This window comes from Antrostomus carolinensis, unplaced genomic scaffold, assembly GCF_000700745.2.
Source record: "Antrostomus carolinensis isolate BGI_N321 unplaced genomic scaffold, ASM70074v2 scaffold23180, whole genome shotgun sequence".
Lineage (NCBI taxonomy): Eukaryota > Metazoa > Chordata > Aves > Caprimulgiformes > Caprimulgidae > Antrostomus > Antrostomus carolinensis.
The window spans coordinates 30423-44133 of NW_010289416.1; the positions used below are offsets into that span (position 1 = coordinate 30423).

At 42.2% G+C, this 13711-nt stretch overlaps 1 protein-coding gene across 1 annotated transcript; it reads left to right on the forward strand.

The window, feature by feature from the left end:
- The first annotated feature begins 761 nt into the window (after positions 1 to 761).
- GLIPR2 (GLI pathogenesis related 2) lies at positions 762 to 13365 on the forward strand. The gene is made up of 5 exons (XM_029085582.1): positions 762 to 777; positions 911 to 1019; positions 4180 to 4283; positions 12082 to 12159; positions 13205 to 13365. Exons 1-5 carry the CDS (start codon positions 762 to 764, stop codon positions 13363 to 13365), a joined length of 468 nt encoding a protein of 155 aa, XP_028941415.1.
- Positions 13366 to 13711: the final 346 nt, after the last annotated feature.

Consider the following 13711-nt stretch of genomic DNA (forward strand, 5'->3'; position numbering starts at 1 on the left):
AACTGCCCCATTACTCTGTTTCAGGTTCCAGATTTCTCTTAAAGCAGCAAATTCTACAGGGTGATCAGTGCCAGGGAAGATTTTTTTTTTTTCTCTGAATCTTGAGAAAAAAATGAGCAAAGTCAGAAAAGGAATTAACATGAAATTGCCATCAAGGTGAATTGCACCGTGACTTGTTGCTTTTCCTCCACCTTGTGCTGCTGAAAGTCCCAAGTTTATCAGGGTACAAACAGGAGGAGCTTTTTTAAAGCTTTGCAGTAACTTTGGAATTCAGATATTTATCAAATGCACTCTAACACAGGAGGAAAAAATCATCCCCATGAGTCATTTCTTTCCTTATGATTTGCTGTTTTGTGAACAACTATTTGTCTTGAGCCAAATAAAGGTGCATTTTTAGATTGCTATGAATTTGTACTATATAGTGAAAAAAAAAATGGTGTGTGTTTAAAGTATTTGCATAGTTCTACACATTTTAGTATCTCCATTTTCTTTAGGTGATGTCTTAACTAATACAGGAAATTCTTGCATGCAGTGACAATAATTTGCATTTTTAGTTAATTTCTTCAAGGGACCTCTTTGTCACTTACTCTGAATCTTTTTTGCAATGGTGATGCAGTGCGCTGAAATCTTAAAATGCAAGTGTGCCAAACTAACCTTAAATCACCTTGCCATTAAGGAAAGGAATAAGGTTCACATTTTTCTTCAGCCTTTAGCGAGTCTGTACCATCCCAATAGGAGTGTCTTTTTGAGTTAGTTCCTGGATGGAACTACTCCCAGGTAATGAAGGTGGTATTCTTCTGTTCTTCAGTCCAGCCTGCACCAGCATATTAGCTATGGGGTATGCTTTTCTGTCTTCACTAATGTCTGTATTTGACAGACCTTTCCATTTTTTTTTTTAATGTGATTTCAGCTTCCAAACAATTTGCTGAAGAAGTCTTGAAAGCACACAATGACTACAGGAAGAAACACGGAGTCCCACCATTAAAACTCTGCAAGAAGTTAAACAGAGGAGCCCAACAGTGAGTTCAGTCCTTTCTTTTCTGTAATGAGATTTGTGACACTTTTATCCATTAGGTTTGACTGTGCATACTGCAAAAATATTTGCCTTTTGACGTGCTGATATTCAATGAAGACTTACAGGGTGGAAAGTGAGGGACTCTTTCTGTCTTCCTACCCAACTCTTTTCATCCCTTCTTTCTCTGTCACATAGCACCAGCTGGTCACATGGACACTTCTGTGGTCACAACTGTATAAATTCCTTGCACACTTTTCCAGATGTGGGCTGCTACACTAGAATGTCTCCCCTGCAGAGGGTTGTTGCCTAAAACATGCTTCACCACCAGCTCTGTCAGATGATGGATTGCCATCTGCAGGAGAATATCCACTGCTACTGAAATAATGAGAAAAGAACTTTTGCATGGTCGGAAGTGATGACTAGTCTAAGATCAATGGAATCAGAAGGAAGTCTTTTTCAAAGTAGATTTGAAAATCTTCATTTTTTTTCAGGCTGATCCTCACAGTACAAAGGAGATACCGAAGGAGTAAACGCTGATTAAACTATTTAGAAAATAAGTGTCTCTCCATAATAGCAAAATAGTGGCCAGTTTGATCCCTGCAGACATGAGATCTCATCTCCAATTAGGCTTTCTACCAAAGCCATGCAGACTTCTCCACTCCAGCTGTCTGGGAGCCAGAGAGGCTGTAGCCTTTCCAGAACCTGATTTACTGACCCAGAATGGTGCTGCACTGTCACACAGATGCACCAGGTCCCACACACCTAGATGGCAGATCTCCACCAGGTGCTGTGCTGTACAACACACCATGTACATGATGTGTGGACATGACCTCTGGCAGCAAGAAAAATATGATTCTGTCTTTATTTTTTCACTTATTTTTTTCTTGAGACACTATGATAATTTCATACAGTATTTCTAAGAGATGGAATGCCAGTGACTCATCCACATACCTTTGTAATCTGCTGGGGTTTTCCTTCTGTTCTTCAAAAGGTTGTTTTGTTTCTGTTTTGCAAGATGCCTCACAATGAGGAAGAAATTTCATTGACTTCTCAATTACACTTGTTGCGTCTCCGAAGTGCTACAGTTGGTTTGAACAAGTCAACTTGTATGAATAGTTCAGATTATTCTGGCAAATATGCATTGCTCCACATTTATCTCTAAGTGTGCTGTTGCCCTTGCTGAGTATTTTTAGGTCCTTCTGGAATTCCTCACAGTCCTCTCTGGTCTCAGCTGGCTTCCCTGTTGTGATGAATAACAATAGGAAACCTTTGGTTGCAGTCTGTAACTTAAATTGTAAGAATTAAGACACGTGTTCACAGACTGGTGAAACTGGTTGATAGCAAGAACCAAAAATAGTTTCATCTGAGTAGAAGACATGAAATATAAGAAATCTCTTACTTGTCGTGACAGATTTTGCATAATCTTAAATTTCAAGAACTTCACCTTTTCTTTACATATATCTGATATCATTGTTGGTGTCTATCTGGACTGTCTCTGGGTACTTTCCCATGCTTCTCTATCTGTGTTGAAAATGGTCTGTTTCCTACTATTTCCAGTTCCAATAACTGCCACAGGTTAGATGAACTGACTGTTGGATCCCTGCTTTAGCATGAGATGAGTCACCCTCAGCAGGTGTCTGTTTATCTCTGGCTGTAATGAAGCATAGGGTGATGATCTCAGATGCGAATCTCAGGCTTTCAACTGCCTGAGCTAGAGCAAATTAATCCCTCTTTGTCTCAAATCCTTGGCAACTTTGTATGCAATGTGTACTTTGTTCCAATATTGTCTCTTGCTTTGGATGTGGGAATCCTTGAAGAGAAAAAATACAGGACTGTAGTGGAATTGGGCCTAAAGGACCATCTACAGATCCTCTAGTTCAGGATCTAGCAGACTGACAACTGACAAGTTTTCAGGATTTATGGAGGTAATTAAATGGCTTTTTTCTGAGAGAGAGAGAGAGAGAGAGAGAGAGGAATAGGACAGAAGGAAATGAGAACATAATGATTGAAGTACTAGCTTGGGCCAAAATGTTCAGCTGGACAAATTTCCTGTTTGGCAGATGCCAGTAATTCATGGTTAGGGAATGAGTAGCAGGACAAAACAGATGTGGTGATCCTCTCCCATTATCTTCTCCTGGAAATTACAGATTTATCCTGGAAATTATATTTTTCCTAAGCAGTGGGTTGTATCCTCATTTTTCTGATGCTGTTGTTAATAAGTCCTGAAGATTCCACACACACACTGTAAATTTGTCTAGCTCTTTTTCAAACCCACATATGCTTTAGTGTCTCCACTGTCCTGTGGCGATGACTTTTCCTGCACAGTGTGGAAAAAGTGTTTTGTCTTACTTGACTTTAAAATCCATGACCTGATGATTTTGTGTATTGTGTCCTATTTCTTGTGCTGTGAGAAATAACAGTCTTTCCAGTTTCACTGTCTCTGTGCTGAAGCCTCTCCAATGTTGAATAACATTCTTAACCCTATTGTCATAAGACAATAAAATACATCCCATGCTCTCACACATGTCAACTGGTATAGAAACAGTGCTGCTTATCCCTATGCTGGTATACACAGTTGTTGCCTCAGGTTCTCCGTGTGGTCCCCTTTTCCTCCATGCTGTTGCCTGGCACATTGCTCTTGTTTTGGATTTGTCTTTTTTTTTCCCATTTGTAAATGTAGGGTTTTTTACACCTACTTTGATTGAAGCCTCACTTTGTTGGTTTTTTTCCATGTCATTGAGAACATTTACGTTACTCCTGTGAGGGGCCTAGAAATGTCAGGAGGTGACACCAGTAGCAATGGCTGCAGATACTTCCCTTTCCCCCAGCAGCTGCAGGTAAAGATGCCCAGTGGATTTTGAGGTGCTGTGCAAAACATGGTGGGGGGAGATCTTCCCTTTGATTTCCTCTAGGCCCTTCTCAGCAGTGACACAGATGCTCAGGAAAGGGAAAATGGACTCTAGGCCATCCCTTTGCTTAACTCCTAGATCTATGTAAGCTTAAAACATCCCTGTCTTCAGGGCTTTGCAGCTGAGTAACTTGGCTTAAACCATCATCTTGCAGCAAAATTCCTTGCTTGCATCTGCTCCTCTTCCTCCTGCTCCTCCTCCTCTCTGCTCGCTGTGGCTGTGGTCCATGACTCAATGTGTGGATTACTTTGCTAGGTATGCAGAAGAACTGGCTACCACGAGGGTCCTGAAACACAGCTCTGAGTCTGCTAATGGAAAATGTGGAGAAAACCTAGCATGGGCATCCTATGACCAACCAGGTAAGCTTTCTTCTCTTGTTGTCTCACAGACACTGGATAAATGGCTTGTCTTGTGTACTTTGGGCTCAGAGTGTCTGCTTGCAAGAGTATGGCATTTCCTCTGCTTCGAAAATGCATCCACCACAGCCCAGCCCAGCCCAGCCCAGGCTCCATGGGGACAGAATGGTGATTTTCAGTCACCTATGTGTAGCGAGAGCAAGGAGCACGTGTAGGCCTGGAGAGGGTAAGAAGGGGCTGTGGCAGTGTGCTGTGACCCTTTGGAGGTTGGACTTGGCTGCTGGGCTGCTGTGTATGTCCCAACTGGGGAGCTATCTTGAGTGCTACTTGTATGTCCATAGGAGGAGAGAAGGAAGCCATCAATGCCCTGTGCTTCACCTTTATCCTTAGTTTGTCCAAGCCAAAGAAAGGTCTGACCACAGGCCAGCTGTGATGAGGAAGGTGGAAAAATGGCTACACAGCAGCTCTGTTTGTGGAGGCAAAAATGGGGTCGGGGGGTGGACACCAAAGTGACAGAGGCTAATGGGTTAGACATCTAGTCTCTTCTGCTCTGTCAGCAAACAGGCTTTGAGCCCTTTTCCATGCCTTCACTTTTGAAGACAAAAATACTCCTCATATTATCTGACCATAAATGTAACACGTAACTGGCAGCTTTCAGTTTGGATGCCCGAGGAGCTGAATTTTGGCCAGGCTGACAGCCTGCGGTGAGCCCTCGGTGGGAGCCATATTCAGCAGGCTCCTCCTGCCTCCTCCAGCGGGCAGGTCTCATGCCTCAGCCTGCTGAGACAGCAGGTGGGATGTATTAAAAGTGACCACTTGCTTTATTCCCATCTACCCCTGGAATTTCCAGCACAGTATTGAGGAGACAGAAGCTCATTTCTTCAGGGTGGAAGCCCTGTTTGAAGGACTTGGAAATTTTAGTAAGTGAGTTTTAGACCCAAGGACACCGCTTGGTTCCTCTGCAAGTGCCAGCTCTAGTCCCTAATGAGCACTTTTTCATGTTGAAAAAGAAATCCAGGGTGGAAAATACAGTTTAACCTACTAATTTTTGGCATTCTGTCCATTGCAAGAGTCTGAGGCAAGGGTTCAGAGCAGCATGGGAAAACACAGATGTACGGCAAAGTTTGCATAGCGGCTGTGACTCACTGGCTGAGCTTACTTCTTCCTTCTTGTTTGTGTTAATGGCCTGTGCTCCTTCCCCCTGAAGTTAAAGTCACAGAATTCCCATTTAGAGAGCTGGAAACAAAACATGAATGTCTTGTCTTTTTCTGGATCCCCTTTGTCATCCTCAGTGCACTGTTTCTGTACCTAACTTGCCAGATTTAAGCAATTTTGTTGCTATTTTTTTTTAATACACCAGATTGAATGTCTTGCTAAGAAAATTAAGCTATATCCTTTTTTGTTCTGTAAAACATTTCCTATGTAGCAGGATCATTCAAAGTATCCAAATGAGAAAACAACTACTTCAAAGAAAGTTATTCTCTCCTCTGGGCTTAGCTTTCATCTCTCTGGAGCTGCTTCATTCTTCCTCTTTTTCTCATATATTTCCCTTTGGATAGTTGATTTGTACACTGCTCAGTGAGGCTGAAATTTGTATTAGATGTCCATTCAAGGGCTTGACAAAGGCAGGCAGTGTCTTCTCGTTTCTTTCCCAGATAAAGCAAAACTCAATAAACCTCCAGCATACTCTGTATTCTCTCAAAAAAAGTGATGCTGTTGTTTATTTTGGCTCTTAGTGAGTTCTGTAATAATGCCAGAAGATGTATTTCTTATTTAAAAGAAGATTTAAGCTTTCAACTATAAAAACCTTCTAGTTTGACCCCTCTCCTGGTACAAGGATACCTGGAATTGTATTCAGAATTTTAGAGTTGCATAGCCTAAAGCTGTTGCTGGAAATATGTTCATCCCTGTAATCCAAGAAATAATTGTCAGCTGTTTCCTCCCTCCAGTCCTGCAGGAACTGCTCTGTGGCAGACTTCTCTTTGTCTGTGTTCAAATAAGTGAGCTGTCATCTGCCACTAATGTGAGAGACCGCAGCCTGCCTCAGCAGCTGTGGTATGTCAGGCTTCTCAGGATGCCTCATCTCACTTCTCGTGTGTCGGGAGGCTGAAGGCAAGCACTGGGTGGCTAAATTCTGCTGGGGACGGCTGGCGTGGTCACAAAGAACATGCCATGTTGCCTGTGAAAACACTGCAGCTTATGAACTCTAGAGAGTCTGTAAGAGAGATTCACTGTATGTTATCACCCAGATCTGTTATGGAAGGAACCCGGGTCTGCCCACAGATCAGGCCTAGTGGGCAGAGCGGCACAGACACCCTCTGCCTCAGCCCTGCAGGAGCATGCTCTGACAGAGAGCCTCCCTTGATGCATCTCCTGCTGTTTGACACCAGGCTTATACAGTACTGTTAAATAATGTAAAGTAAAATAAAATAAGGACCTCTATAAGGAACACTGGAAGTAGAGGATTACTTACTAAAACCATTACTATGACTTCAATCTAGGTAGATATTTTATTTCTCAGGCAAATTTAAATCTACGTCTACCTTCTTTCTTATCAGACTGATGGAAGGAAGGTTGCAATTACAAAAGGTAGAAAAATGTTTGAGGAAAATTCTGAGGTTTGGGGTACCTAGTTTTTAAGTAGACCATCATGGTGCTGCCCATCCTTGCACAGAGATATGTCCTATGTGATTTTATTAGAAAGTTTTTAGCAACCTACTCAGGGGGATTACTTGAAAATTTAAGGATTCTTTAGTATGAGGAGAAACAGTAAGGCTGGGCCCAGAGAAAGTGAATGTTACGGGGAGCCAAATACAGTAGTAGGGCTGCCACAGGTTTGTGCCCCCAGTAGTGGGGCTGAGCATGTATTCCCAGGCTTGCACGCACAGACACGCATACACAGCATGTACACGTGTATATATACAGGTGGCCACACAGATCAGCACAGACGGGTGCAGTTAGCATTCACATAAACAGTGCCAGTGGCCTCATCCTGTTCCCCTTTCGGGCTGATCACAATGAAGTATGTTATTGCAATATATATACATAAAATCATATGTAGATATAAACATATTTTTCCAGTAATGTAGTCATATATATAAAAATGTATATGTTAATAACATAAAATAGTATCTCTAATCTAGGTATTTCAGTAATGGCAGTAAAATGCCAGTGTGGATCCCCGCAGCAGCTGAGCTCCGACACTCAGTAGCCGCCCCTGTATCCGGTCTCCCCAGCTGCTGGCACCTGGACGTACAAACCCCTGGGGCTGCATTTCCACTCCAGTTGCTGGTACAGCGGATCTCGCACACATGCACATGCAGCTCCCGGTCTGCTGGCCAGGACCCGCCTTGTCCCTGCCCCTGCGGTGGCCACACACCTCTCTAGTGACTCCTCCCCGACCACGTTGCCTGCTCGCCCGCTGGTCCAGCTTGTGCTGAGCTGGTGCTCACGCACTCGCACTGACCCTAGCGCTCCAGTTGTTGGCACCACAGACACCGAGGTCCCTGCAGCCCTTGGTCTGATGTCAGTTCTTGGCACTCAGACCCCCACACACATCCACACGGAATAGAGCTCCTCACCAAAAGAACAGTTAGAAATTAAATTTAATGAGACAACAGGACAACTGATGAGATGCAGGGCATGGCCAGGCAAGAGTACTGACACCTGTTTACATGCCATCACCCCTTTTTCTCTCTCTACCCTTCAGATGGTGGTGTCAGCAGAACTTTACACCAGCACTGTTAGCCCTATGTATGGACTGGCCTCACATGGTGAATCCTCTGACCATGTGAGGCAGCTTGAGGCACAGTCAGTGTGGCCACGTTACTAGCTCATAGCTTGAGTAAATAAAGTAACTGTGCTGATTCTGGACCTAGTCTTGGGCAGAACTACACTTGGGCACTCATTCAAGGATTTTTTTAACAAGTTTTTCTGCAGTGTAGATATGTCCAGAGTCATGGTACTGATGCAACTCATTAGAGCAAGATTCAGACTGTTCCAAAATGAACATCTAGTTAAGTTTAACTGAGCAGGTCATCAGTCAGCTATTGCTAGGAGATGGGTGGAGTCAAACTATGTTTCCATAGAGAAAGTGTTGAAACTGTGAATGTGGTTTAGAGCAATGCAAACAGGAAGGATATTTTTAAAAAATAGCAATCTCCTGGTTGGTTCTGCAAGGGGAGCAACAGAAGAGAAGCTGCAGCACTGACTGTAGGACAGACGTGCGTGTTTTTCGATAGAAGTAAACTTCAGTCATTTCTGCTATAATCAGAAATGAGGAGTGAGAGTGAGATTTCTTTTCTTCCCTTCTGATTGAAATGCATTTGAACGATAACCAACCCCTGGTTTTGGCAGGGCTTTGGGGGGAATGGGAACTGGTTTCAGTGAAACATTCAAATGCAAGGGAAATGGACTCTAAATACAACAGCATCACTTATTCCATAATAATTTGAAGTGGAAATACTGTGGTCAGTTCTCTGAACCAGCAAGTCTGAGCATGCAAGTTGATGCTAAAGCAGGCAGGCCCGGTGCTCTGCTGGTTCCTCTGCTCTTCTCTCTCAGATCATTTTCTGGGAAGCCTGGGGGTCACTGGGCTCAAAACAGAATTTTGCTGTAGTGCCCTGTGTATCAGCTGTCACTTTCAACACTGGTTTGGCTTGTGTCCCACCACTGCATTGTTTACTGCTCCCCAAGGGGCAAAGAATCAGAAGAAAAGTATTTCAGAGGAAAGAGAGCGTGTTTAATCACTAGGTACCTACCTGTCTTCTTGCACAGTAATACCTTCCACGTAGGAAACCCCTCATCTCCTGCAGCATACGACAGATACAATTCATTCCTTTCACTTCCAGGACATGTCTTTAACATGATTTCAAGACAGAGTCTGTCAGAAGTTGCCTAGTCCTTTGGTCACCTTCTCTTTTGCCAGGAACAAGCCAGTCTTTAATTTCTCACAGCCTGTGGTGCAATGACTCTTTTAAACCAAGGAGCAATGCCATATGATGATAACCTGATCCTGCACATGAATAAATGCAGCATAGGTAGCAGCTTCTAGGCTTTCACTGCCTGGCTGCAATCAGTTGCAAACTTTCATCCCCGAAGGATGGGAATTAACACATCATAGATTGTGCTACCCAACTATGCCTGTTGTCTTTCATGTACAGGATTGAGGTATTCTTACCTGATGCCATTGCCATCTCTCTTGAATCGAAGTGTTACAAAATTTTCATATGATAGTTTGTTTTGGGGTTTTTTTTTAATATAGAGAGATAGTGTGTTTGTCAAAACTTCCATGTGTCTTGCAACATTTCCATTAAGGTTTTAAGTTCTTGTCACTTGGAGCCTAGGTACCCATCTTAGAGCTACAGTAAGCAGAGTGGGGATGACTTTCCCTTGAACTAGTGTTTATGGTGTGTCATGCTGATAAATTAATGGAGGGAATGAAGTGCTGGTAGCAGTGGGAATGCAGTCCTACATCTGTAAAATAGTTCTTACGTAGTATAGTTGCTTAAGCACTTGTACACACAAAATACATGTGCTTCATAAGATTAATGTCTGCAGTCAAATTCTGTGCTTCTGTTCCACCCAGCTTGCCACAAACATGTCTAAATCCTCCACAGCTTTGAAGTCTAGGATGGGACAGGATTATATATTTGGTTTGGGGTTTTTTTTCCCCACTATGTGCTTTTTCTTTTCCCCTTGAATTGCATAAAGATTGCTCTTTGCACGTTTTCCATTCTTCATTTTAGCTTTAGTGTGAGTAACAAATGAGCAGATATTTAATTTGCATTACAGACTTCAGCTGTAAAACAGGTCTACTGGGTTTGTTGTTTGGCACAGGAAGAGCAGGGAAAGAAGGAACCTATTGTTATTCCTGAAACATTTATTTTGGGAAGCAAGAGAGGTTTTGCTTCCTTTTTACAAAGAAAGTGTAAATTGACTCATGTAAGAGAGCACCATTTCTAACAAGCAGTGTGGCACAGATAAGTTGGTAGTACTTTCAGTTTACTAACCTCTCAAGCGATGCCATTTCATTCCGTATTTGCTTTTCAGAGACAGCTTGCCAGGCTAAGAACATTATCCTTTTAGCAGACTGCATTCTTAAAGCAACTGAAGTTCCAAGGAGTTAACGGCTCAGTGTCTGACTTCTAGAACAGTGCAAGTTTAAGACTTTTTGCTGCAAAATAGCAAAGCATGAGTCATTGCTGTTCTACAGCCAACGGTCCACCAGGGACCAGCGTTCTTCATGACGACAGGCTTAACAGCATTGGCAGCTTGCTATGAAATCAACTGGCCTTGCGTTATACTTCCTGGAATGCTAAGCAGAAATTTCATTATTGATGTAGCTCAGGGAAAAACCTGCCCCCTTTTCCCCCTGTAGTGTTTGACACAAGAATTTCCTAACAAGCAGTAATGGAAAAGAAGTAACATTTGACTTTTGAGTATGTAGCATCTGCAAGCTGTGGTCTGAGCTGCCTGTTCCACCAGATCCATTGCAGAATCTCCTCCTTTCTATCAGGTTCGTTAACTGTTCAACAGAAAACAAGGAAGGATTATTTCTTTGGCAGACATCAACTTTAGAGACCCACAGGCATGTCGTGCTACGTCACTGGCCATAGTCATAGTCCTTATACAGCTGTGGTCAATGAAAGCCTTTGATGAATGTGCTGGATGCAAGGACTTCCATGTAGCAGCAGCTCCTTGGCATGTATATTTGAGGTGTCTGACTGTAGTACTCGAGTTAGAATGCCTCAAAGTGGACGTCCACGTTGGCTTAGGTGCTAAGTAAGAACCACTAAAAATAAATGCACTCAGAAATTTGAAGTATTAAATGCTGATGAGAACATGGAAAACTAGAGGGTGTCGGAAGGGTCATTTTTCTTTGGTTTGCTTGGAGCTGTAAGGCAGTACCTTCATACATCTGGAGCCACAGGTGGGAGGCCTCCTTCTAGAAAAGGTCCCTGTGCTCTTTGCTCAGAAAATCTGGCAAGGCTCACTTTAGTCTTTTCAAACACATTCCAAGAGGGAGGAGCTGCTGAAAGCTGTATGTGGGAGCCTAATGACAGGAGTGCTCATCCAAGGTGATGGAGATGTGTCTTTACTACCTTCCTGGCTGAAAGTTAGAGAAGGTTGTGGGCAGAAAAAAATGTAAACTCATTTTCTTAAATTGCCAGGTGATTTATTTGAGGACTAAAGGGGTTTCTGCCCCAACTCAGTCCAAATGCTGTGCCACACAGACGTCTCTTGTCTGAAGTTTTTTCTGACTTCAACGTTGTAAAGTTTTAACTGCAGGCAAGAATTGGTGGGTGGTCCTGATCCGTTGGTGATAGCGTAGCACTCTTCATCAGCTCAGTCCTACCAGACAAGCACCTTGCTCTAGAGATCTTCCCTGAATGGGATGCCCTCTACCTGGTTCTACAGCTGGTTTGTGGGTTGCCTGCCCGGGTTTTGAGCCAGGCTGTGCCCACCATGCGGTCCCTGGCTCTCCTGTGGGGGAGCTGATGGACTGTGTTTGTGTCAAGCAGAACTCAAGGTGGCATCGATGTCACGAGATGCTTAACAAAAAGCAAATTAGTGACTGAGTAGCAACAGCTATTGCAAAACTATAGTAAATATTTGGTATATTACATGTACTACCATGTTACTTACAGTTCAAAATCTCTTTTCAGTAAAAAGACTGTTTCTGAATGTTTCTAGAAATTCTTGCCAGCTATTAACAGAAGATCTTACTGGCCAGGCTATAAGTGAGCTACACTTTTGTGTTTATGTCATGATTCCACAGCAGATTTTTTTTATCTTTCAGGAAGGGATGTGGCTGACAGATGGTACAGTGAAATAAAAAATTACAGCTTTCAAAACCCAGGGTTTTCTTCTGGGACAGGTAAGTTCAGACTGGGCACTGTTTCTTCAACAACAGAGCTTTTATTTTAAGAAATTGGCTAGCCAGCTTGTTTTAGTATTTTTCAAAAAACTACTTATATTTCTTAGGAAAAAAATTAGAAGGAAAAAATATTTGCATTTCCTCAAAGTTTTATGTTAAAAACTCACAAAAGGGTAAAAGGACACTGAGAAATGAGGAAGTAAGCAAAATTTCTGTTTTTTGTTTGTTTGTTTTTTTAAATATTGTATTTTTCCTCTGACTCCAAAGCTTTTAAAAGGCAACTTATTTTTGGGGGAAATTATTTTGTAGAAAATACTAAATTGGAATCATATAGGTATTTTACTAAATATAGTATACTGTTGTTTACATTGACACGTGTCTTCTACCAAGTTATATCACTCTAATCACAGAGATAACTACAGATATAATTTGGAGATCAGCCCCAGGCCATTGACTGCATATTGACAATCTGGTGTTGAATAAATGTAAGAACGTTGTTCCTTGAATAATGCTCAAGCAAAAGATATACCCAGGCTTGCTTCAGATGAAGAAAATTGTGGTTTTCTCCCATGGGGTCTGTCTGTGCATAGAAGGTACAAATGACAGAGCAGCACAATGCAGGGGTGACTGTTTCAAGTCGGCAGAAGAATCCATAATCCACAGTGTTATTTTGAATAACTGCAAATGCAGACACATGGGGGAATATGAGGTGGTCAAAGCAAATGAACAGTCGTCACTGTCAGAACTGCTGTTCACACTGCAGGGAGTGAAGACCATGATTTCTTTGTCGAATTTTATATCAGATACTCATCAAACTACTTCTTTCCTGATTCTCTTCCTAGTTATTCTCATTTTGATATAGGACATGGAAATGGGAATAGTGTAGAACCAGATCAGATCAGGCTTTATCAAGACAAAATGCTAGATGTAGTTTTCTTTGCAGTTTTATATTGTTCTTTCTTTCTTTCTTTCCCCACCCTCACACGTTAAAGGGAACATTATGTAAGTTTAGCACCTAAAAATGTATGCATCTCTCTTTCTTCAGGTCACTTCACAGCAATGGTTTGGAAGAACACAAAAAAGATGGGAGTTGGAAAAGCATCTGCTAGTGATGGCTCAACGTTTGTGGTGGCTAGATATGATCCAGCTGGAAATGTAGTAAATCCAGGCTATTATGAAGAAAATGTCCTTCCTCCAAGAAAATAACTTTTTAAAAGTAGTCTTATGGCTTAATGACAAGAGAACCTGAATTTGGACTTAAGAGCGTTTGAAATGAAGTACGATTCACCAGAACTTCTTGTTTGATACTGCTGTTCACTTCTCATTACAGAGGAAGCAATTACATGTTGTTTAAGTTGATCTGCACATTAAGTCCCTGTTGTTTCTGAGGGGGCTTCAGTTTATTTGAGGCTGAAGTATGTGCAGCATTTCTGAAGGGTAAAATTTATAAGGGTTTTTTTTTAATAGTTTGCATGACAACTCTGTGTCAGCATGTGAGTAAGCACATGTTGGATGTCTCTTTTTAAACAAGCAAATTTATAGCTTTCTGTAA